Here is a 23,392-nt window from a genome sequence, read left to right as displayed (position 1 = left end):
GGGTGACCCCATTCCTCAACTGGGGGCTCTGCTTATCTACTGGATTCATCTTATAGGGCTTCACTTTGATGGTCTTACTACCTATATTTATTTCAGATCAAAAGTTGTTGCTCTTTATAGAGACAGTGATTGCACAACAAAACCAACATTTTGACGGTTTTCCTAATACCTTGGGGAGTCTGCAGCACATTTTTGTCAATATGCATGGCCTATTTCTTTAGCATTCATAAGCTAATCTCGTTTTCCTTTTGAAAAACAATGTGAAGTGAATTTGACAGAGGAATAGACAGGTCCAGACAAATCACATTTGCTCAAAGGGAATGAAATAGAAAAATAGAGTATCACAGAAAATCTGTGGATTATTTCCCATGCAGTCTAAAACTACTGAAGAGAAGGCAATGACATACATTAATTAATTATGAGTCTTCAAGTGGCCTACTGACAGAAGCATAAATCTGAATTCCTTTGGCTATTTCAAGTGATATTTTCTCTGTAGATCATTTGCACCTATTAAAGATACAGCCAGACATGATTATTCAAATCATTGCCCAATTCATATCTAGAAAAAAGGCATGAATTTTCTGTCAAGTCTTAGTGTTAGGTTAAACTTGTATTTTCTTATAGTCTTAAAAGCTAACATTATTGTCAAGAAAAATGAGAAAGTTGGCTGTGGTGGATCACACATTTAATCCCAGCACTCAGGAGGCAGAGGCAGGTGGACCTCTGTGAATTCAAGGTCAGTCTGGTCTTCAAATCAAGTTTTCAGCAACAGTACTGTCACAAAGAGAAACCTGTCTCAAACAAAGCAAAACAAAACAATAACAATAACAACAAGAGGATGGTGTGAAACTGATGAAAAATGTAGAAAACTTGTCTCTTGTTATCTTAAAATAAGAGATGCCTTTTTTGTCTATATATTTTACTTAGCCATTCAGTAGAGTCCAGTGTTTTGCCAATGACAATCATAAATGGGCATTTCCACCATTATAGTGAATTGTTTTTTGTTATTCTAACAAAATTTCTAGTATGGGTAAAATGATGACAGACATGATACTCTGCTGTTTTGAGTATGTGTTACATGAGATCCTTATGCAAAGATTGTGAATAACAGTGGCTTTAGTGCTACAGCAAACAAAGGAGTGTTACTCCGTTTTTGTTTTGTATGCTCTTTAGTAGCATTAAATGATACCTCTCTTAACTAAAGGATAAAAATGCCTTAAATTAGTACACTCTTAATTGTTCCCCTACTTATTCTAGAGCCCAGCCCAGTGTGACGATGATCAAATTGTTATGATATCACGACACTGATTTTTCACAACCTTTCTTGAGAAAAACATTTAACTAGGTTTGGTGACTCATGCCTGTAATCTCTGCTCTGAAAGGCTAAGGCAGAGTTACTGCCAGTTCCACAAAAGCTTGGGCTACATAGTTCCACAGCAGCCTGGGCTGCAGAGTGACTTTCTGTCTTAAAAGGAAACAAAACTAAAATAAACTAAACTAACATAAAATAAAAGCAAAAACAGGAAACCACATATATTCTGCTGGGGTGATTTCTCATCCATTCAGTTCCTAAAATGAGAATCAAATTATTTCAAAATTGCACTAACTTACACACCCAGGAAAGACTATCGCTATCAGCAGCAGCCTGATTCATTTTGGTTGTAATTTTTGGCAGGCACTGATGGCTTACTGCTATCTATTCAATTCTGCCAGAGCTGAACAAAGTTAAAAATTCAATGAAATCTGCTTGTTGAATGTAAAAACACCATGTTAACTAGCTTTTCATCACTATGACAAGATCCTGAAGAAAACAACTTCAAGGAGGCCGAATTTATTCTGGCTTAGGGTCTGTTCTCATTTCACTGTTGGCCATATTTATAACACTGAGGTGCACGCAAGGCAGAGTGATGTGACAGTGAGAGTGCTCATGTCAGTCTCGGTTGTTCAGGAAGCCAAGAGAAGGTGGAAGAGGTTGGGCAACAGATACCATCCAAATACATGATTCAGGAGAACAGATTCGGCCAGTCTGGCCACACCCCTCAATTTCCACCACCTCCTACGAATCCATTCAGTGAGGAATTCAACAATAAGTGAATTTGATGGTTTGGTCAGACTCCTGAGCAAACACTTTCCCAAAGCTCATGAACTGATAATCACGAAATTAACAACACATTTTGGGGGGAATGTGGGACCCTTCATACTCATACAACACAGGGGCACACACCTTACATTTGAAAGTTAGTCGCCATTCTACCTCTTTATTACAGTTCATCTTTACTTTCAAAATAGAAGCATCTGTCCTCAGAGCTTCTGCTCCACTCGCTGATCCTCCTTCAGTGTGACCGTAGTTAAACTAGCTGCTCTTAAATATCAGGCTTACTAATGTAGTAATTTCTGCCACCTTACTTTGTCATTCTGTTCTATTTCTTTTTTCATGATAGAATTGATGTATTAAAATAATTTGAAATAAAAAAATTCCTTGTAGTGTCAGTTAGTTCATGATTCCTCCATTTCATTCCTGTGTACAATATCCTGCCTAGACTGGTCCTCAAATTAACTGAGTGTGCAGCTGTTTTCCTTTCTCACCACTGTAGAAAGGCTTAAAAGGATGCTGCAGCATCAGAAAATAAGAGAGGAATAAAATGATGTCTTTGTAAGAGAGCACCAACTAAAAAGAAAAAAAAAAGTGTACCACCACTGAAGCCCTTAGAGCTTTTCTGTACTCGGTTCTGAGCTTTTAAAATTTTTTTATTAGATATTTTCTTCATTTACATTTCAAATGCTATCCCCAAAGCCCCCTATACCCTCCCCTCGCCTTGCTCCCCAACCCACCCACTCCTGCTTCCTGGCCCTGGCATTCTCCTGTACTGGGGGTTCTGAGCTTTTTAGTACATTCTTTCGTTTAGTTCTCTGTTCTTCCTGATATTCTGATGTGAGCCTTATTTCAATTTGCAGCCACCACAAGGTCCAAGCAGCTTGTTTTGGCCATGCAGCCATAAGTTGAATACATCTGAGCCAGAATTTATGGTAGCAACTCCAAATCTGACACTGATAGGTAAGTGTAGCACGAGAACAGCATTGAGAACCACTGTGTTCACCATTCTAGAGAAAGGTACTTCTACTCAAGTGCTTTCCGGGCTCCAAGCGGTAAAAGCCGAAGAGGTGAATAGGTGAAGGTATGTATTCACATAGCTTCTAAAAGCAGGTCTGAGTGTGTTACCAGGGGACATGACTAAATGTACAAATTACTGGACATCACCCCCATCGACTCCTTATTCACTCTTCATGGAAATAATGTAGGCTCAAGATTTGAAGTCAAATTTCTGGCTCTCAGGTAACTACTGGTTTAAATTCAGTGTTGGTGGTAATACATGCTAGTGTTCTGATTTGAGGGCAGGGATATCTAATGTGGCAGGATCCATTCATATTAGGGTTATTAGAGACCTCCCATAACATGTCAATAACGTCTAGACTCTGGGTCCTGAGCAGTGAACAGAGCTAAGTTCTGGCTTCTAAGGTGCTCATGCTGGTTTTGGGTGGTAAAAGAAAACAGAAGGCAGAAGGTAGGCATCTTTGACAGGACAGGGTGGACTTTCTATCAGGAGGACAGTCTGAAAGTTAATGTTAGTACAAAGGATGCTCAGGAAGGAACCCTGGAACACTAAGTCCCAAGTCCCTGAGGGAGATTTTGTTTGCCTGGTATGCTGAAGACACAAAGAGCAGTGTTTGGATGAGAGAAGAGAATCGTAGCAACAGAAGGTACCAGAGGCTCAGAAAGGTAAAGGAGCACATTGGCCAGTGAAGTCCATTACAGTGCCATTCTATGAGATGAGAAAACATAGACATCACTCTGAAGGGCAGTCCAGACAAGAGAAGCTGGTACCGTAGCACGGGCAGCACGTTGTAGGGAAGGGTAAGTACAAACTTCTGGCTAGATCTTAGAGAATTATGCGTCATTATTTTTCTAATGAATTGAATGTGGAATAGATAGAGAAAAGGAAACAGGTGACTAGGCATAATGTTTGTGAATTTGGAGTCTAATACATTTGCTGTAGATTAATTCCTCTCCAAGCTGGCAACTTTGAGAATCCTGATTAACTTCTAACAAAAGAAACATCTTCATGGAGGTTAAAAAACAAACAAATAAACTGGAAAGTATAGTCCAAATGACAATGATTTATTAAAACCCACATTTACCCTGACAGGAAGCATGGCATGCAAACCATCTAGCATCTAGTCTCAGGGATCAATAGGTACATGAGTCAGCCTGCTCAAGGTCATTCCTATCAGTAGGAAAACAGCTCCTTCCGCTTAAAAAATTTCATGATTCTGATATAGTAGCTTATTACTGCTTGTAGTAGTTTTAAAATATGTAGACCTGGTATCTTCTTCAGAACTACTTTCTACTATGTTCAATTAAATTTAAATTTCTGTACTTTAACTATTCTTGGTAACATAAATCATTCTACTATTTAGATTATATAAATCTATCTCGTTACTAGTGAGACTAACATAAAGTTTTACATAGCCATATTCAATAAGAAAATATAATGTCATGTGCAATTGTCATGTACAAATGTTGTTCAATAGATTATGCATTGTTTGTCTAGTTCTGTTCATATGATATGTATTTTCTTGCCCTCTCCTTTTTTCTCATACTTTTGTTGTTTCCGGACCTAGCAGCACAGACCCCTCAAACCTGCCATGCATCCATAGTTAGCTGGAACTGTAGATCCTGCCCCCACTGGGATTACAGGGATGAGGCATTATGCCTGGCCTCATTCTTGTCCCCTTTTTTCTGAAGGTATGTCTCCTACTTGTCTTTTCTCACAAAGTGTGTCAAGTCATTTTCAGGCACATCCTGTATGAGTAATAATTGAATATAAATGTATGAGTCGACCTTTAAAATACCCATTTTGCACACTGTATTCTGTATCTTAACCTTCATTTATACTTTGGTCATTGTGTAGAAATATGTATCAGTGATTTCAACATTTGAGGACAAATTTACCTTTGTAGTGTTTGGAACAAGCAAAAGAAATTTATTCTAAGTACTACCTTTTCATCTTCAGACTCCATTTAATTATAGGAAGAAAATAAGTTCAAGGTCCCAGTCCCTAGGAGAGTTAGTGACTTGCTTATAACTGAACAGCTTCTATTGTATGAGTCCAGACATCTCAGGGACAACTTGTAACAAGATGGTTGTATGAGTCCAGCCATCTCAAGGGCAACTTTTCCATCTTGCTGGCAGGATCAAAGAAGTTCATGTTCTCAGGTCTAGGAATGAATACTTATCTTACTTCTTCAAATGTTTTCTTAATTGACTGTTAACCAGTCAAGAATGTAGAAATTGCTGTTATCTAAACCAAGGTGCATAAGTTGTGAATACATAAAACCAATTGCCTGTTATGCCCAAATTAACTACATGCAGCTGCCTGCTCCTTTGTCCCCTTACCACTCTGACCTCCAGACTTAATGTCTAGGAGAATGAATTAAGGACCCCAAAGCTAACTTTGGTCCAGTCTCCAACAAGTACTCCCATGCTTAAACTATAATGTCAACATACAGTTGGATAGATAACATTGCAGCTCCCTCTTAGCTTTGTGTTCCCATCCTTAAAATATGTATAAACTCCCTTGGTGAAACAGTACAGATTCCAAACTGGCTGCCTCCCTGAATGCTAGGAAAACAAACCTTTCATTTTTAAGCTTCCTTATCTGAAGTCCATTTTTCTTGGCTTCCACCCCAAATCCAACAGTAGAACCTTATCTAGTAAGGAATAAGCACGGGTAACTTCCTAAAAAAAAACAAAAACAAAAAACAAAACAAAACAAAACAAGAAACCCTACAACAATCTCTTTTTTTTTTTAAGATGTATTTATTATTATATCTTATCTAAGTACACTGTAGCTGTCTTCCAACACTGAAGAAGTGGGATCGGGATCAGTTCTCATTATGGATGGCTGTGAGCCACCATGTGGTTGCTGGGATTTGAACTCAGGACCTTCAGAAGAGCAGTTGGTGCTCTTAACTGCTGAGCCACCTCTCCAGCCCCAACAATATCTTTCTACTACAAAGTATATTTTTACCTGACTCCACGGGTTACTCATTTTGATTTGAAAAGATCTTACGCTGGAACTAGAATGGTAGTAAATCCTTGTAATCCTTGTACTTGGAAGGAAATCCTTATATTTAGGAGGAAAGTTTGAGTTGTGAGATCTTCACAAAAAAAGTTTTATCTTCCCTACAAGCTGTACAAGAAACTGGTATTAGCTACACTTGCATACTTTTATTAACTGTCATGGATGCCTGGGACAGACAACTACTTATGAAGTAGCTAAGTTTGACAAAATACTAAATTTTAAAACTCCCTTCTAAATAGAGGTAAAGAAAAAATCATCTGAAAACTAAGAGTTTATATAAAGCCTTGTTGTTTTATCTCTGGGAATTCAATTGATTTCAGAGAAAGGAAAAGCTATTTTAAAAAATCAGATGCCTGTAAGACTGCAACAATATATGAAAAATGTTTTGTTACTAGGTGATAGGGAGGCTAAGGTTTTTAACAGATACATTCTTCAACTCTTTAAAATACTGTTAATAAGCAGCTGAAGAAAAGGAAACCAACACAAGGTACAAAGAGCTTTTTTCTGGAGATTGTTAGATAAAGGACAATTCAATGTCTCTAAAGAATCAAAACAAGTTTCTCTACACAAGCACTTGCACAAATTCTCTCTCTTCTTCCTCCCCATGTATGACTTTGTGATCCACATTTCAAGTACAAAACACAGGCTGACTTCATTAAGCTGTCACAGTCTAAAAGTAGCAGAGCCACTGAACTATAAGTGCCTCAAGAGCTGAGAGTCTGAGATTCTTTACCCTTATCACGCTAATGATGACGGAAGCTGGACACTTTGCAACCCATTAAATGCACACGTGACAGGAAGGGACATTTATCTCTTTGTAAGGTGATCACAACTTTGAAACTTTAACTCATCTTAAATTTCTAAAGGTTTCTAATTACAACATTGAAGGAAAAAATAATACACAGCATTCCTGAATGATTTCCTGACATCAGTGTCGATATAATGTTACACATGAGTGTTCATAAGTTCCCAGCACTCCCAGGCAAAGACAGATCACTTCATCCAGATTTTACTAGTAGTTGAAATGTATACCTCCCCGATGAATGAGGATAGGTTATAAACCATCTAGAGATCCCAAGGCATAAGCAGAGGAACATATCCTTTATATGTGAAAAAATGATATTCTAGGGGTGAGTTCTCACTGCTTTAATTAAGTTCAAAATTCCCAGTGAAAACCACACAGGTGATATCCTTCCTTCCATTAATTTTCTGTCACCATGAATCTGTCAAGCATTAAAAATATCTCTAGGAAACAGTGCTACAGAAGTTCCAGTCTGCATTAGACAAGTCTCTAAAATACTCACTACCTAAAACACTGTAGCAGATATGGTGAAATCAGTCCAGGATGTCTAGACTTATTTATAGGAAAAACAAGACAAAAGGTACATTAAAATAATAATAATTTGATGGTTTTCTAAACAGATGCCCCACATGCCAAAGTTAAATCAAGAGCAGGTAAACTATCTAAACAGGTCCACATCACACAAGGAAATAGAAGAAGTCATTAAAAAACTCCTAACCAAAAAAAGCCCATGGCCAGATGGATTTAGCGCAGAATTCTACCAGACCTTCAATACCTGATACCAATTTTCCTCAAACTGTTCCATAAAATAGAAACAGAAGGAACACTACCTAACTCGTTCTATGAAGCCACAATTACTCTGATAATTAATACCTAAACCACACAAGGACCCAACCAAGAAAGAGAATTTCAGACAAATCTTGCTTATGAATATCGATGCAAAAATACTCAATAAAATTCTTGCAAACCGAATCTAAGAACACATCAAAACCATCATTCACCATGATCAAGTAGGCTTCATCCCAGGGATGCAAGCTTGGTTTAATATACAAAAATCCATTTACATAATCCACTATATAAACAAACTCAAAGAAAAAATTCACATGATCATCTCCTTAGATGCAGAAAAGGCATTTGACAAAATACAACACCTCTTCATGGTAAAAATATTGGAGAGATCAGGAATTTAAGGTCCATACATAAACATAATAAAAGCAACTTACTGCAAATCAACAGCCAATATCAAATTAAATGGAGACATACTTGAAACAACCCCACTGAAAACAGTGACAAGACAAGAATGCCAACTCTCCCCATATCTATTCAATATTGTATTCAAAGTGTTAACTAGAGAAATAAGACAACAAAAAGAGATCAAGGGGATACAAATTGGTAAAGAAGAAATAAAGGTATCACTATTTGCAGATAATATGATAGTATACATAAACAACCCCAAAAATTCTACCAGAAAACTTCTCCAGCTGATAAATTACTTCAGCAAAGTGGCCGGATATAAAATTAACTCAAATAAACCAGTAGCCTTCCTCTATACAAAGGACAAACAGGCTGAGAACGAAATTAGGGAAACAACTCCCTTCATAATAGCCACAAATAGTATAAAATATTTGGGGGTATCTCTAATTAAACAAGTGAAAGACCTATATTACAATAACTTCAAGTCTCTCAAGGAAGAAATCAAAGAAGATCTCAGAAAATAGAGATCTCCATCCTCATGGATTGGCAGAATTAACATAGTAAAAATGGCCATCCTACCAAAGGCAATCTAGATTTAATGCAGTCCCCATCAAAATCCCAAGACAATTCATTAAAGACATGGAAAGAGCAATTCTCAAACTCATCTGGAAAGGCAAAAAACAAAAAACAAAAAACAAAAAAACAGAATAGCAAAAACAATTCTTAACAATAAAAGAACAGCTGGGGGGAATCACCATCCCTGACCTCAAGCTTTACTACAGAGAAATAGTGATAAAAACTGCATGGTATTGGTACAGAGACAGACACATTGATCAATGAAATATAATTGAAGTACCAGAAATAAAACTACACACTTATGGATAATGGATCTTTGACAAAGATGTAAAAAATATACAATGAAAAAAAAAGCATCTTCAATAAATGGTACTGGTCTAACTGGCTTTCTGTATGTAGATAAATGAAAATAGACCCATATTTGTAACCTTGCACCACATTCAAGTCCAAGTGGATCAAGGTCCTCAACATAAAACCAGTTACATTCAATCTAATAGAAGAGAAAAGAGTCTTGAACTCATTGGCACAGGGGGAAATTTCCTAAACAGAACTCCAATGGCTTATGCTCTAAGATCAACAATTGATAAAGGGGACTTCATAAAACTGGAAAGCTTCTGTAAGGCAAAGGACATAGTTAATAAGACAAATTTGCCATGTACAAATTGGGAAAAAGACTTCATTAACCCCACATCAGATAGAGGGCTAATATCCAAAATATATAAACAACTCAAGTAGTTAACCACAAAAAAAAACCAAACAACCCAATAAAAAATGGGGTATAGAACTAAACTGAGAATTTACAACTGAAGAATCCTGAATGGCTGAGAAGCACCTAAAGAAATGTTCAAAGTACTTAGTGATCAGAGAAATGCAAATCAGAATGACTCTGAGATTCCACCTTACACCAATCAGAATGGCTAAGATAAAAACCGCAGGTGACAGCAAATGCTGGCGAGGATGTAGGGAAAGAGGAACACTCCTCCATTGCTGGTGGGATTGCAAATTGGTACAACCACTCTGGAAATCAATGTGGAGGTTCCTCAGAAAACTGGAAATAGATCTACCTGAAGACCCAGCTAATACCACTCTTGGGAATATACCCAAAAGATGCCCCACCATGCCACAGTGGCACATGTTAGACTATGTTCATAAGGATGTGGAGCTGTGGGAGGGTGCAGGGGGGGGTATGGAATGTAATATGGAGTGGAAAAAATAAATTAATTTTTCAAAAAAGAAATAATAATAATTTTAAAACATTATTAATTACAAAGTTATAAGGTTAAAAACACGGAAATAATGATGTGTTCTTATAAAAATCTCAAATTCCAAAAGTTGCTGGAAATAAGACATTTAGGAGAAACCACAACAGGTATCAAAACAAAACAACTACAGAATTCCTAGCTGAAATTACTTGGTTTGGGACATTGTAAGCAATGGGCTTCTTCCTCTCTGAACATGTTCATGAGAAATAGAAGATGGAAAATGAAAAATTGTAGTAATGGATCCACAAGTTAATTCAATTTTCATAAGCACACACATATCTTTTTAAGGAAAAATATGGAAAACTGTAGAGCAAACCAAAATGACTTCCTCTGGGATAACAGCTAAGTCGCTGAGTAACTTTATATATACTCTCTTGTCTAAAGCTCCCAATGGTATATATTACTTCTATCAACTATAACCATCTGTGGCTAGGAGTTGTGGTGGTGTGATTAGGAATGCCCCCCTCCCAACTCATATGTTTGAATGCTTGGCCTGTAAGGAGTGGCACTATTAGAGGGTATGATTTGGTTGGAGGAAGTGTGTTATTTTGGAGGTGGGCTTTGAGGTTTCCTACGTCCAAGTTATGCCTAGTGAAGCTCATAGTCATCCTCCTGTTGCCTGTGGATCATGATGGAGAACTCTCAGCTCCTACTCCAGCACCTTGTTTGCCTGTATGCTACCGTGCTTCTTGCCGCAGTGATAATGGAATACACCTCTGAACCTGTAAACCAGCTCCAATTACATGTTCTCCTTTATAAGAGTAGCTGTAGTCATGGTGTCTCTTCATAGCAATAAAACCCTCGTGACTTCAGGAGGACAAGATTTAGAATGTAGTTAGGCAATTACATTGGTCTAGCCAAGTAGTAGACATCCATTCTTTTTTAAGATCCAAGATCTTACCAGCACTAGGAACTTGACTTGTTTTCCAGGACCAGGCATGATTTCTCTCCCTGTTGACAGGCTCTAAGTTCAATTGGAGGAGCTGTTGGTTACTAATGACATGTAGACACCACTATTGCACTTTTATAGGTATTTTACCATGCTGTTTTGTTTTATAGTCATCACAGCTGGGTAGGACTATCAGTTTCTTACCTCCCTTGGCAGTTTGCATAGTATTTTTTGATATCATGGAAGCTTGAATACAGAAAGGAGGCTTTCAGCTTAGATTCAGCTCAAATAATATGAGCCATTTACCCTCCCTTGGTTGAGTTCTTCAACAATTGGAGCTTATTTTCAACTTCTGAGCAACAGCAATTGGTAATAATGTACTGGGAGTCAGCTGGACTGCCCTGTCCTCAAAAGGATGTTTCCTACATGCCTGGTGCTGGGGTTCTGTTAGTCCATGGTTCTTGTGGGAAGCACTGTCTACTCAAGAGGCACAATTTCTTTTAAAATTCATACATTATTTACATACTTATATATATATTGACTTATATGCATTATACATAATTTTAGGTAAATATAAAACAATCTTGTCTTTCCTTATTCCCAGAGGTAAGGGTAGTTATTACAGTACACAATAAAGACATTTCTGCTTACAGCAAATATATACTATCAGAAAAAAAAAAAACAACACAAAAAATACAATACAGAGATCAAAAGATTATGGAGAGCCTAGCCCCTCTGATATATCTACATCACAACTCCTGCTTCTATGCCTTAAACATAACACAGAAAGAAGAGCCAGAGCACTGGGAAGTCTGTTATATCAGTCTTTCCAAGAAATGGTTTCATTAAGAAGACCAGAACAATGGCAATCATCAACAGATACACTAATGCAGATGGGGAAAATCCCATGGGGCCCTAGGCCTAGATCAAGAACTACAGGCAACTAATGACTGCTGAGAGAACAGAATTAGCCTCTCCCAGGGATAAGTCCATAATTGGTTATCTAAGACAATGAGCTTATCCCTGATATTATACACACACACACACACACACACACACACACACACACACACACACAACATAAAAAGACTCAGCAGGTTATATTTATACATGTGTGTATATACAACATTCACTGTGCAAGGGTAACAGGCCCCTAGACTTTAGTAGTTCTTCAGATTGTAGCATGATGAGAACTGACTGCATGATGGGTGGATTATTCAGGCTATAAAACTCAGTGCATAGACAGTACCACCTGCCAAAACAAAAATAAAAGGCCTAATCCATCAAACCGCATAGTTCTAGGAAGTCTCTAAATGTACTAACCTTGCATTTTGGCTTCTGTAGTTCTGTTTCTGGCTAATTGCTCTTTGTTAACAGTGTGTCAATGTAAGGTGTCATTTCCCCCCCAGAAAGGATCTAGGGGGTACATTAAGATCCCAAACACCCAGTGCACTCGCCTGTGCACTTTCTATTGGCTTAAACCTGTAGCTGAATGGTCTTCTCTGGTGTATACCTCAAAACACAAGGTGATCTAGAATTAAAGAAACGGTATGCACATGGAAATGTTACAGTATTCTGGCATTCACAGTTCTCTCAAAGAAGTGTAACCAAGGGAGGCCAATCAAATAAAGTGGGAGCAAGTGCACACCTCCAGGCTTTAAAGCACATTCTTTCTGTCATAGAAACAGACCAATGCAAGAGAAGAAAAACAATGTCATGGTGTCTACACAGATGTTACAGAGACTGAAAATTGAGTCAGATACTGTAAATAAACTGTTTACTTAAATTTGCATAATGTTAAATCAAAACAAAGATTCTAGCGACATGCACATAAAGGATCAATAGCCAGCAGAAGTATAATGAATTACCATCCAATTGCTCTAGAAATGAAAATTTTCCAATGTCTGTTCCTGATAAAGGGTCATAGGCATGTGCCACCTTTAGATAAACACTTTGTGTTGATGAAACTTTTGTCCAAAACTGAAAAGAAAACTCACAATAAACAAAGAAATCACAGCAATGTGAGCTTATTTAAAGGCAAGAGAAAGCACAGCTGTTTTATTGAGAGAAACAGTTCAGAGAAAAGATTCCCTTTGTAAACCTGAAGGTACAACATGACATACTTGGAGTGACATTGTAGTACATGATCCTCTGGTTGCTTCCTGAAGGCAGAAGAAATGTTCTACTTACTCCCGAATCACTAAAGCGTCACCAATTTTAAACATATTTGCTTGACGAATATTTTAAACCAAGAGTTAATAGGTTCTGAACAACAGCATCAATTTCTCACTATACCCCAAAAGCTGATAAGTTAGGAAACGGGGAAAATGGGAACTAGGAGTAGAAAAGCATCAACATACAAAAGAACTGGAGTTTAAGACTACTATAAGGAGGGGAGATGTTAGAACCTTCTATAGTGCTAGAAAACACACTGGTTTACTTGACAATTTACCTCAGCTGTTTAAAGTAGGACTTAGGCCATATTCATCTCAGAGTCCAGGTTGTGGTGGCTACCGGTACAGATCACCTGAACTCAGCACATGACTAGCATTCAGAACACATGACCAAGTTGCCCTTTCAGTCAAGATTTAGTCTTCTTGTCAGATTAAATAGTTGTTAGGTTCAAATACGTACTTGGATTTGAATACAATACTTAGTATGCAGTCAGTACCAAATATCTGGAATATAGGCTTTTTTTTTTTTTTTTTTTTTTTTTGCTGAGTTAGAGTTCTGTTATTGTGCCAAAATACCTGTGATGATAACTTAAAGGAGGAAATATTGATTTTGGCTGGGCCTTAGAAGTTTCAGTCCATAGTCACTTGGCCTCTGTAGTTTAAGACCTATGCTGTGTACTGCATAGGATGCCAGTTCACCTCACAGCAGGAGAATGCAAAGAGTAAAGAAAAGCAGAAGTCAGGCTGCCAAATTCCCTTCCAGGACACAGACTATACAATCTAACTTCCTTCTATAAACTTCACCCCTTAATGTTTCTACAACCTCCTAGTGATGCCATAGCCCACTCAACATGCCTTTAATATGTGGTCCCTTGGAATATTCATGATTCAAGCCATAGCACCCCACTCAACACCTGCAAATTAATAAACCTTTCAAAATGTGTGCACTTATTTTAAGCTACACAGATCTGCTATCTCTTAGTTTTTAGCAAATAACCTAATACAATATAGCTAAAGCATAAGACAAGGACTTTGAAACAGCAATTATGAATATGTAGAAAGATCTTAAAGAGGATATGAATAGGTCCCTTGGTATTGCAAACTTTATATGCCCTAGTACAGGGGGATGCCAGGGCCAAGAAGCAGGAGTGGGTGGGTAGGGGAGCAGGGTAGGGGGGAGGGAATAGGGAACTTTCGGGGTAGCATTTGAAATTTGAAATGTATATAAAGAAAATATCTAATTAAAAAAAAGAAAGAAAGCTTTCTCAAAATTAAAAAAAGTCTGTAAAAACCACCTTTGAATGAAATAATAGTTTGACATGATAGTAGAATTTAGTAAAGAAATAGCATTATTAAAAAAACACAAAATGAAATAAAACTGGAATAATACATTTGAGAAATTAATCAATCAATCAAACAAACAAACAAACAAAAACCCAGATTTTTTTTTTTTCCTTAACCAAAAGATGGAAAGAGATGGAAAAGAAAGTCTCAGGTGTTCAAAACAAGGTAAAAAAGTTGACACTGCAGTCAAAGAAAACACTAACCCTAAAAAATCCAGGCACAAAACATCCAGGAAATTTGGGACACTATGACCATGAATTTAAGAATAAAAAAATAATACAGGGAGGAGAAGAATCCAGGTCAAAGGTACAGGAAACATTTTCAACAAAACAATAGAAGGAAATTTCGCCAATCTAAAGAAGTGTCTATCAAAAGTACAAGAAGTATAGAAAATGAACTGAACCAGAAAAGAAATTGCCTATATTATTTCATAATCAAAATACTCCACTTATGGAACAAAGGAAAAATATTAAAAGCTGCAAGAAAAAAAAAGGATGAATAACATATAAAGCAGACCCATCAGAATAGCACCTGACTTCTTTTTCTTTTTAATTAGGTATTTTCTTCATTTACATTTCCAATGCTATCCCAAAAGTCCCTCATGCCCTCACCCCCTCCCCTACCCACCCACTCTCACTTCTTGGCCCTGGCGTTCCCCTGTACTGAGGCATATAAAGTTTGCAAGACCAATGGGCCTCTCTTTCCACTGATGGCCGACTAGGCCATCTTCTGAAACATATGCAGCTAGAGACACGAGCTCTGGGGGGTAACTGAAAGCAGAAAGGCCTTGGCAGGGTTTGACAAACTCTAAGGGACCATAGATGCTAGCTAAGACCATATCCTCAAAATCTTTCAGTCACAATTGATGAAGAAAGAAAAACATTCCAAGATAACAGTACATTAAGCAGTATCTATATACAAATCCTGTTTTACAGAAGGCAATACAAAGAAAACTTCAGTCTGATAAGGTTAATAGCATCCAAGACTAAACAGGGAATAAATAATCCTGGACCAGTGAATAAAGAGGGGTGAAAATCCCACTCAGCAATAAAATAACAGAATCAATAAATAGTATTTATTCGTAACTTTCCATATTAGTGGTCTTAACTTCCTAGTAAAAAGACACAAACTAAAAGACTGAATTAGAAAACAGGATCAATCTTGCTGCTACATCCAAGAAATATAACTTATCAATAAGAATAGACATCACCTCAGGATAAAATGATGAAAAAAAGTTATTCCAAGGCTCTCTCTCCTACCTAGTCATCACAGAGTAAGTAGTCCTGTTCTGCCACATGTTGCCACAGTGCAGTTCTACCTACCCATGACAGGAAACATGAAGTCACATGAACCTCTGAGACCGCATCTCAGCATTTCCTCAGCTGTCTGTCAAAAGTGCTATACAATAATATCTGAATAACAAAAACTCAAACGACTCAGCAACAAAAAAATGGATAGATAATTGATTGGGAAAGGAGGCAGAGAGGGGGGAGAAATAGGAAGAAGGAAGAGGACGATAAAGGAGGAGAATGAAGGAGGAGGAGGAGGAAAAAGAGGGGAAGAAGGGAGTGGTGTATTAGAAAGACTTACAAGTTGTAGTCCAGCTAGTTCAAGGATGGCTGTATACCTACAGAAGGTTTAAGAACCCAGTAGTTATGCAGCCCACAGGTTGAACGTCTCAGCTGGTCTTCAGTGTATGTCAGAATCCCAAAGAAACTCCAATCCAAATAGATCAATACTTATCATCCTGCACCTAACTCAACTCTCAATGGCTCAAAGACTTCAACAAAAAAACCAGATACACTGAACCCGATAGAAAAGAAAATGGAGAATAGCTTTGCACTCACTAACACAGGAAAAGACTTTCTGAACAGCACACTATTAGCACAGATAGGCACTAAGATCAACAATACATGGGGTCCTCATGAAACTAAAAAGCCTCTATATGACAAAGGATCATCATTTGTACAAAGCAGCAGGTTGCCAAATAAGAAAATGCCTTTATCAATTATGCATCCAATAGGATAATATCTAAAATATATATAGAACTAAAAGTCCAACCAAACAAAACCCAAAACAACAACAAAACTGAGCAAGAAAGCAAATATCCCAATAGAAAAAAGAAGGTACAGAACTAAACAGGCTTCTCAAAAACTAACTAATGGCGAAGAAACACTAGTGGTCACAGTATTGGATTGAATTCTGCATGCTACTAGAGGAAGAAGGTAAACACCAACTCAGCTACAAACTCTAGGGTCTACAACCATGACCTGCTTCATGATACACTGGCACAATACTGGAACAAACATCATGGGGGAAAACCACTATGATTGGATTCATGGCCCACTCAATGAGATGGAACCTATTTATGCTTAACAGTGTGCTTTGTTGGCCAAGAACCTGAGACTCACTAGGACATGGGCCCAGGGAAAACCAAATACTACTGTTCTGATAAAGGTGCATAGCAATAAAATGACCCCTAACATTCCCCTCTACCCATGTGTATTAGTCAGTGTTCCCTAGAGTAACAGAACTTATAGATATCTTAATCCTTTTTCTTTCTCTGAAGCAAATTTATGAGAATGACTTACATGCTGTGCTACAGCTAATTCAATAATGGCTGGTTGGGACTAGAAAGTACAAGAATCCAGTAGCTATTCAGTCTACAAGGCTGGGTATCTCAGCTGGTCTTCAATACATTTTGGTATCCTAAAGAAGTGACCTCTAATGCTAATGAAGGAATGGACTTGTTAGCAAGGCATGGTTAAACAGGCAATGAACAAGTCTTCTTCCATGTCCTTATACAGGCTTCCAGCAGGCATGGCCCAGATTAAATTTCGATCAAAGATGTGCTGTCTTGATTCAAGATCCAGATTAAAGGAATGTCTTTCCCTAGTTTTAAAGACCTGGAATAAAATCCTGTCTTCCTACCTCAAAGATTCGAAGTAAATCTTCCTTTTTCAAATTAAGCAACAATCCTAGGTATGTCCTTCATATTTTGAGTTTTAGTTCCGGATGTAGTCAACTTGCCAACCAAGAATAACCATCACATCACTGATTAGTGCCTCACTTGGTCATCATCAGAGATTCTTCTTGCAGTACATGGAAACTAAGGCAAAATTCCCAACTGGATAGAATACGAAGTGTGGAGTATTTTGGAACACTTAGTCAGTCCTAAATTGGATGTTTTCTTTTCTTTCCTTCTCTGTGAGCCTATGTGAATCCTGCTTAGTGATTTAAGTGGGCCGTGTTTTCCTTCATCTCCTCTGACTCCTATAGTCTTTCATCATCATCTTCCATGCGGTTCTCTGAACTCAGAGGGGAGGAATCCTGATGGAGACCTCCAATTTAGACTCTTGCAGAAAAATGTCTGACTGTGGGTCTCTGCCCCTGCTCCCATCAGCTGCTGAAAGAAGTCTCTCTGAGGGAAATGGAGGGGGAGTGGATCTGAGAGAGACAGGACGTAGGAGAGAGCTGGGAGGAATGGAGGCGGGGCTACATTAGGAAATATTGTGTTAGAGATGAATCTATCTTTCAAAAAAAATGAAGAAAAAGAAAACATCCCATTAAGACTCCAAATCATTGAAGGATCTATGTGTATAGGAGAATATTATTACAAATGATGTCATTGATTCTCCCCTCCCACCCCCCTATTATGTTTGGGTCTACCTTAGGTCTTTGGACTATCCAGTCTCCAGTTCTTGACCATCCAGGCAGTATATACCATGGGCTGTCTCTTGTGGCATGGATCTCAAGTTAAAGAAGACGTTAGTTGGCCACTCCCACAAGGATGGGCTCCTTAAATAGGATGTTTTTATCAAACCTCTCTCCTAAAGGCTCATGGAATTATACAGAAGAAGAAGCAGAAAGACTGTGAGAGCCAGTGGGAACAGAGGACACTAAGGAAACAAGGTCTTGTAGACATCACAGGACAAACACACACATGAGATCTGATACCACCTGCATGTACAAGGCCTATTCAAGTCAGACAGAGTCTCAGTGCTCAGCAGAACTGGATATGGGCTCCCAACCATAACCAAGAAGCTATTTTCAATTGGTAACCACTGGCAAAGATACACCTAGCTTTCTCCAGTGGAGTCTAACTAGTAACAGTAACCTAGAAAGAAATGGTCAATAAAAACCAAACTCAATGGTATTTTGTAGACATTTTGGTTTCATATTGCTTTATTTGGGAATCCCCCCTCCCCACTCTTTTGTCATATGGGACTTTTGCTTGTATGTTATGGTTTCTGATTTTGTTTCACAGATTGTTTTTGTATGTGCATGTGGTTTTTTTATGGTTTGTTTTCTTTATCTGTTTGTTTTCTAAAGAGAGAAAAAGAACATGTGTAGAGTTGGGTGTGTAGAAAGTATCTGGAAGATGTTAAGGAACAGAAAATTCATCAAACTATATTGTACAAAATATTTCTTCTTCAAAAATAAAAGCCCATGTAAATTGATAAATACTGTTGAACAAAATGCAGAACATTCAATTGTGCTAACACCTCAATAATGCAATACGGGAATACTTTACATAAGACTACCAAAAAAGAGAAGATACAGATGATTCACACACACACAAATCATAAATCTCATCACTTTATTCACTGGTGGGCAATGAAGCATCTTCTACTGTTGTAGAGAAATACTGAAGGTCAGGCATACTCTTTGGTTCACAGAGCTACACTTACGCTAAAGTGGGCGACCAGAGCACCCAAATAAACCATACGTCTTCTGAAAGTACATCAGTACAGCCAGGCTCACAGAGACAAGCATCTGTTCAACTGGCACTCAATTAACCTGATACTCATGTGTGGATGCAGAGGGAGAATCCGTTCAGAAGTTGCTAAGCAGATTCTTCGGTATAAAAAACAAAACAAAACAAACAACAACAACAACAAAAAAAAACAAACATCAAACAGCACAGAAGTAAAATCAGCTCCCAGGGTTTTATAAATGAGAGCCAAGAAAGCCTGGTTCTCCCCAACCAGTGCTGCCTCATTTTGTACCTCCCAGGACATGATAAGCAACAAGGGATTTTTGACATGTTCACAAGACAGCATAAATAACAATAAAATATTTTTCTGTACAAATTACTAAACTAGAGTGAAAAAGAATAAAACACTTTTTCACAATAGCAAAATGTCTGCTGGGAATCTCAAAGAGTCATGATCTTTTCTAAAACTGCAAAATCCCATACACACTGCACTCAATGGCAGTACTAGACAACATTTTCTGCAACTGTAGTGTCAAAAATCTGGTAGCAAATTCGTCGCTCTGTTCCGATGGTGACATTGTAGGACTTGAGGAGGCACTCTAGCCATGGGTATGCATCTACAGACAAAAGGAAACATCACTTAGATAGTTAACTAAGCACAGAACTTGTAATGCTGACTGATTTTAATTTTTTCTAAGGAACAGATAGATGAAAGTAATTAGGATTATAGAACACCCAACAGCAGAAGACAGCTGTCATAATTCCCCCTCGGCCACATCCCAACCTTTCAGTGCTGACTGCTTAGTGGCCTCCCCTCACTTTTCCTTGATGAGTTGGAAAGAAAATGGAACCTGAAGTTCAGGTCAAATCAGCCTGGGTGTTACCATGTGACCTGCCCTGTAGGAAGCAGCTATGGACCCCCACCATACTGGCAGCAGTGGTGCTACCCCTACACTCTGAACATAGTTGACTCATTTCTAACATCAACAGAAGGTTCAGGACACTCTGAGCAGCATCTGGTATGGCCCTAAAGTCAACAAGGATAAAGTGTAAGACACTTCTGTGCATGGCTGTTGGAACTGTACATGGTAGAGACATGGAATCCTTGGCCCCAGAAGGCCATGGTGGCAGTCATATCTGCTACAACTTGGCCTTGGCAGGAGCATGGTGACAGCCAGTGTTTGGGCAGAAACAACTACAGCTCATCAATTTTGCAAAGTAAAAATTTAAAATCCAGAAGTCCATTAACATGGAAAAGAAAACTCGTCAATAAGTCAAACAAGACAAATGCAGATTATTTTTAGGACATGGTTTGTATAGAAATTGCATCCATTTTGTATCATTACAGCTTCAATGTCTGTATGCTCTATGTGTAAAGTCAGAGTCAAATGTAGGGTGACCAAAACTGCTATATTTTTATTGTATTTCAAACTATTTTAAAACACCATTATTTTTATTTATCTCAGCCACTTCACACCAAAATATGGGCAACAGTTATTTTTCACAACCGGACTCACACTTGGCTTACTTCCAGGCTACATATTTGAAACATACTAGGTATTTTTCCAAGAAAACAGAGAGAGAGAGAGAGAGAGAGAGAGAGAGAGAGAGAGAGAGAGAGAGAGAAAGAGAGAGAGAGAGAGAGAGAGAGGGAAAGAGAGAGAAAGAGAGAGAGAGAGAGAGAGAGAGAGAGAGAGAGAGAGAGAGAGAAGGGGGTTGGGGATGGCATCTTTTAATTACTACCTACCAACTTTTATTCCTGGGGGACATAACATATCCATGATCGTTTCTAGACTTCTCTGAAGGTCCTCATCAGTGAGGATTTCAGATGCTGGGATCTTGAAAAAGTGTTCCTAAAAATGATAATGATAAGCACAGGAAATATTAATCTTTTGAAAAAAACTCCAATGTGAGGTTGGAGAGATGCCTCAAAGGTTAAGAGCACTGGCTCCCTTAGCAGAGGACTCAGGTTAGATTGCCAGTACCCACACAAGTGGCTCACAGTCACCCGTAACTCTTGTTGCAGGGGATCTGATATCCTCTTTTAACCTCCACATGAACCATGCACGCACATGGTGAACTGACATACATACACGCAAAACATTTCAATAAAAAAGAAAAAGCTTCAATGCACAAAATTTCAACACCTAATTTGCTAAAATGACCTAATATATTCATCTGTCACCTAAGGTTGTGGAATCTATAAACTGCAGTACTTGTTTAAGTTAAAACCTGATTCATTGCTTTACTGGTAAAACAGCTTTGAGATGCACTCACATACACAATACGACCATGCAGCAATGCTGATGGTACTTTTGTACCCTGTAACGTAAATCTACTGTGAGGTATGATAGAGTCTAACATTAAGAAACAAGCACTTATTTTTTTCCTCTTCTAATTTAGGTTCCAGAGAAGAAATTTTTTTTTGCTTTGCTAACTATTTCTTCAATGTTCAATATACAAGGCACACAGAAGCTGACTATAAATATTCATTTAATGAGTGTATGGATGAATTGGGAAAACAGAAGAAAAATCTCTTAATCTTAACTTGGATTATGATTTATATAAGTTAAAACACCCCTCATTTCCCAAATAAGAAACCCTCTCACCCTAGTAAATGGCTGCTCTTCCTCTTAGCTTTTAGTGTTTCATGCTCCGAGAGCCACTGACTTGACTGTGCCTACTGGAACTATGGGTTCCTCTGGAACATCTAACAATGTCATCTGAAGTTGAAGAGTTTGGGACATACATCATTAGCCTTACCTCAGGAAGAAAGCCATCAGCCACACAGGCAGTCAGTTATGAATGAAAACGTATGTGGCAAGTCACATCAGGGCCTAAGTTAATCTTTCCTCATCGTCAGGACTCCACACAGCACAGGGAAATAATAGGTGGCTCTGATTATACGGAGAGGATGATCATCTTCAAACGATCAAAGCTAAGGGTGGCCTCAAGGACTCGGCATTGGGTAGCTATGAGTGTCACAAATGAGAGCCTTTGCTCAGCTTCTCTGCGGCTTATACAACAATGCTTGCATATCAAGTGGCTTCATTTCTTTTAAGATGAATGTGTGGAGCCTTACAGAGCATAATGAGAGGACGGCAGTGTGGCTATCTGCTTCCTAGTAGCAGAACTTCTGTATGACAGGGAGAATGTCGCCTCAAACTTTGATTCCTCAACTTTATATTTTTTAAAATATGATTTATAATAAAATTCAAAGGCAAAGACATAATATTGTATTTATGTGGTCCTATTTTATTTATCTACTTTAAGATACTTTAAATACTTCTAAGAACAAAATACATAGAAGCTGAATTTTAGGGTTTTAAAGTTCTCAATAATTTACACTGAAGTAAAACTAAGAAGTATGGAATATATATATATACATATATATAAAATTTTAAATATAAATTTTAGTGAAATATCTTTAGCAGTTCCCATTACTCACAGAATCCTTGAGGTAAGCATCCAATACCCCTGTTCCGTCATCCAGAGTGAAAATCATAACAAACACATACTGCAACGGCACAATGCCCAGGGCTGGGGGAGGGGAAAAGCACATTACGTCTGGCAAGGGGTCATTTTTATAAGCTGAACTCTATCATGTAGCTGCCAATGATGTCGGCTAAAAGAATTTACAAGAAAATGTGTATTTAGGAACTGAACTGTCTGCTCCAGTATTAATTTCTTAAATTCATGAAGCAGACCAATGTATTTATGTAGGGCTAGTCTAATGATGTAAGCAACTGTATCTTAATACTTGACAGAAACCATAAAAAGTGTTAATAAAATGTAACACATTGCATACTAACAATATGAAAAGTCAAACTAAAATTACAGAATGCTCTGAAAAGGAACAGGCAGTTCAGTGGGTTTCTAGTTTATCCCTATCTGTATTATGAGGACAGAGGTTTGTCTTTTTCTTTTTAGGAGTTGTTATTTGGCTGAAGGAATAAAATTGTTAGAATCTGGGATTCCATAATTTGCTAGGATAAAGAAGAATGAATAAATTAGATATACCAAATCACATGAGAATTTGCCAATAGGATGAACATCCTTTTACTGAAAAGTTGAAGAAACTGCATACATGTATAGGATATTATATTACCTTCCATCCACATCCACACAGCCCATATTCCAGTAGGAGAATTAATTAAAGAGGCAGACGAGGCAGAAGAATAAATTGGCAGCAGATAGAATTTTAGTGTTCAATAGCAATAAGAGAGGAGCAGAGTTCAGAGCTTCAAAAGGCACCCAGAGGTTATACTGAAACAAAAATGGTGGACTCAAA

General features: G+C 37.9%; 1 protein-coding gene across 4 annotated transcripts in view; it reads right to left on the bottom strand.

Moving 5' to 3' along the window:
• Positions 1-18,951: 18,951 nt before the first annotated feature.
• Positions 18,952-23,392, bottom strand: part of Pot1 (protection of telomeres 1) — a 68,415-nt gene continuing 63,974 nt past the window's right edge. For 3 of the 4 annotated variants that reach the window (XM_021164848.3, XM_029478636.2, XM_029478637.2), the window contains 3 exons: positions 22,550-22,641; positions 20,849-20,954; positions 18,952-19,718 (listed from right to left, as the gene is read on the bottom strand). In XM_021164848.3, the coding sequence (XP_021020507.1) occupies positions 19,606-19,718; positions 20,849-20,954; positions 22,550-22,641 (311 nt within the window). In that variant the 3' untranslated portion in view covers positions 18,952-19,605. The remainder of the gene's footprint in view (positions 19,719-20,848; positions 20,955-22,549; positions 22,642-23,392) is intronic. The other variant, XR_015047693.1, reaches the window with a different exon arrangement.

The sequence above is a fragment of the Mus caroli genome, unplaced genomic scaffold (genome assembly GCF_978045245.1).
Source record: "Mus caroli unplaced genomic scaffold, Mus_caroli_1 scaffold_7, whole genome shotgun sequence".
NCBI lineage: Eukaryota > Metazoa > Chordata > Mammalia > Rodentia > Muridae > Mus > Mus caroli.
This window is presented reverse-complemented; position numbering and strand designations above follow the sequence as displayed.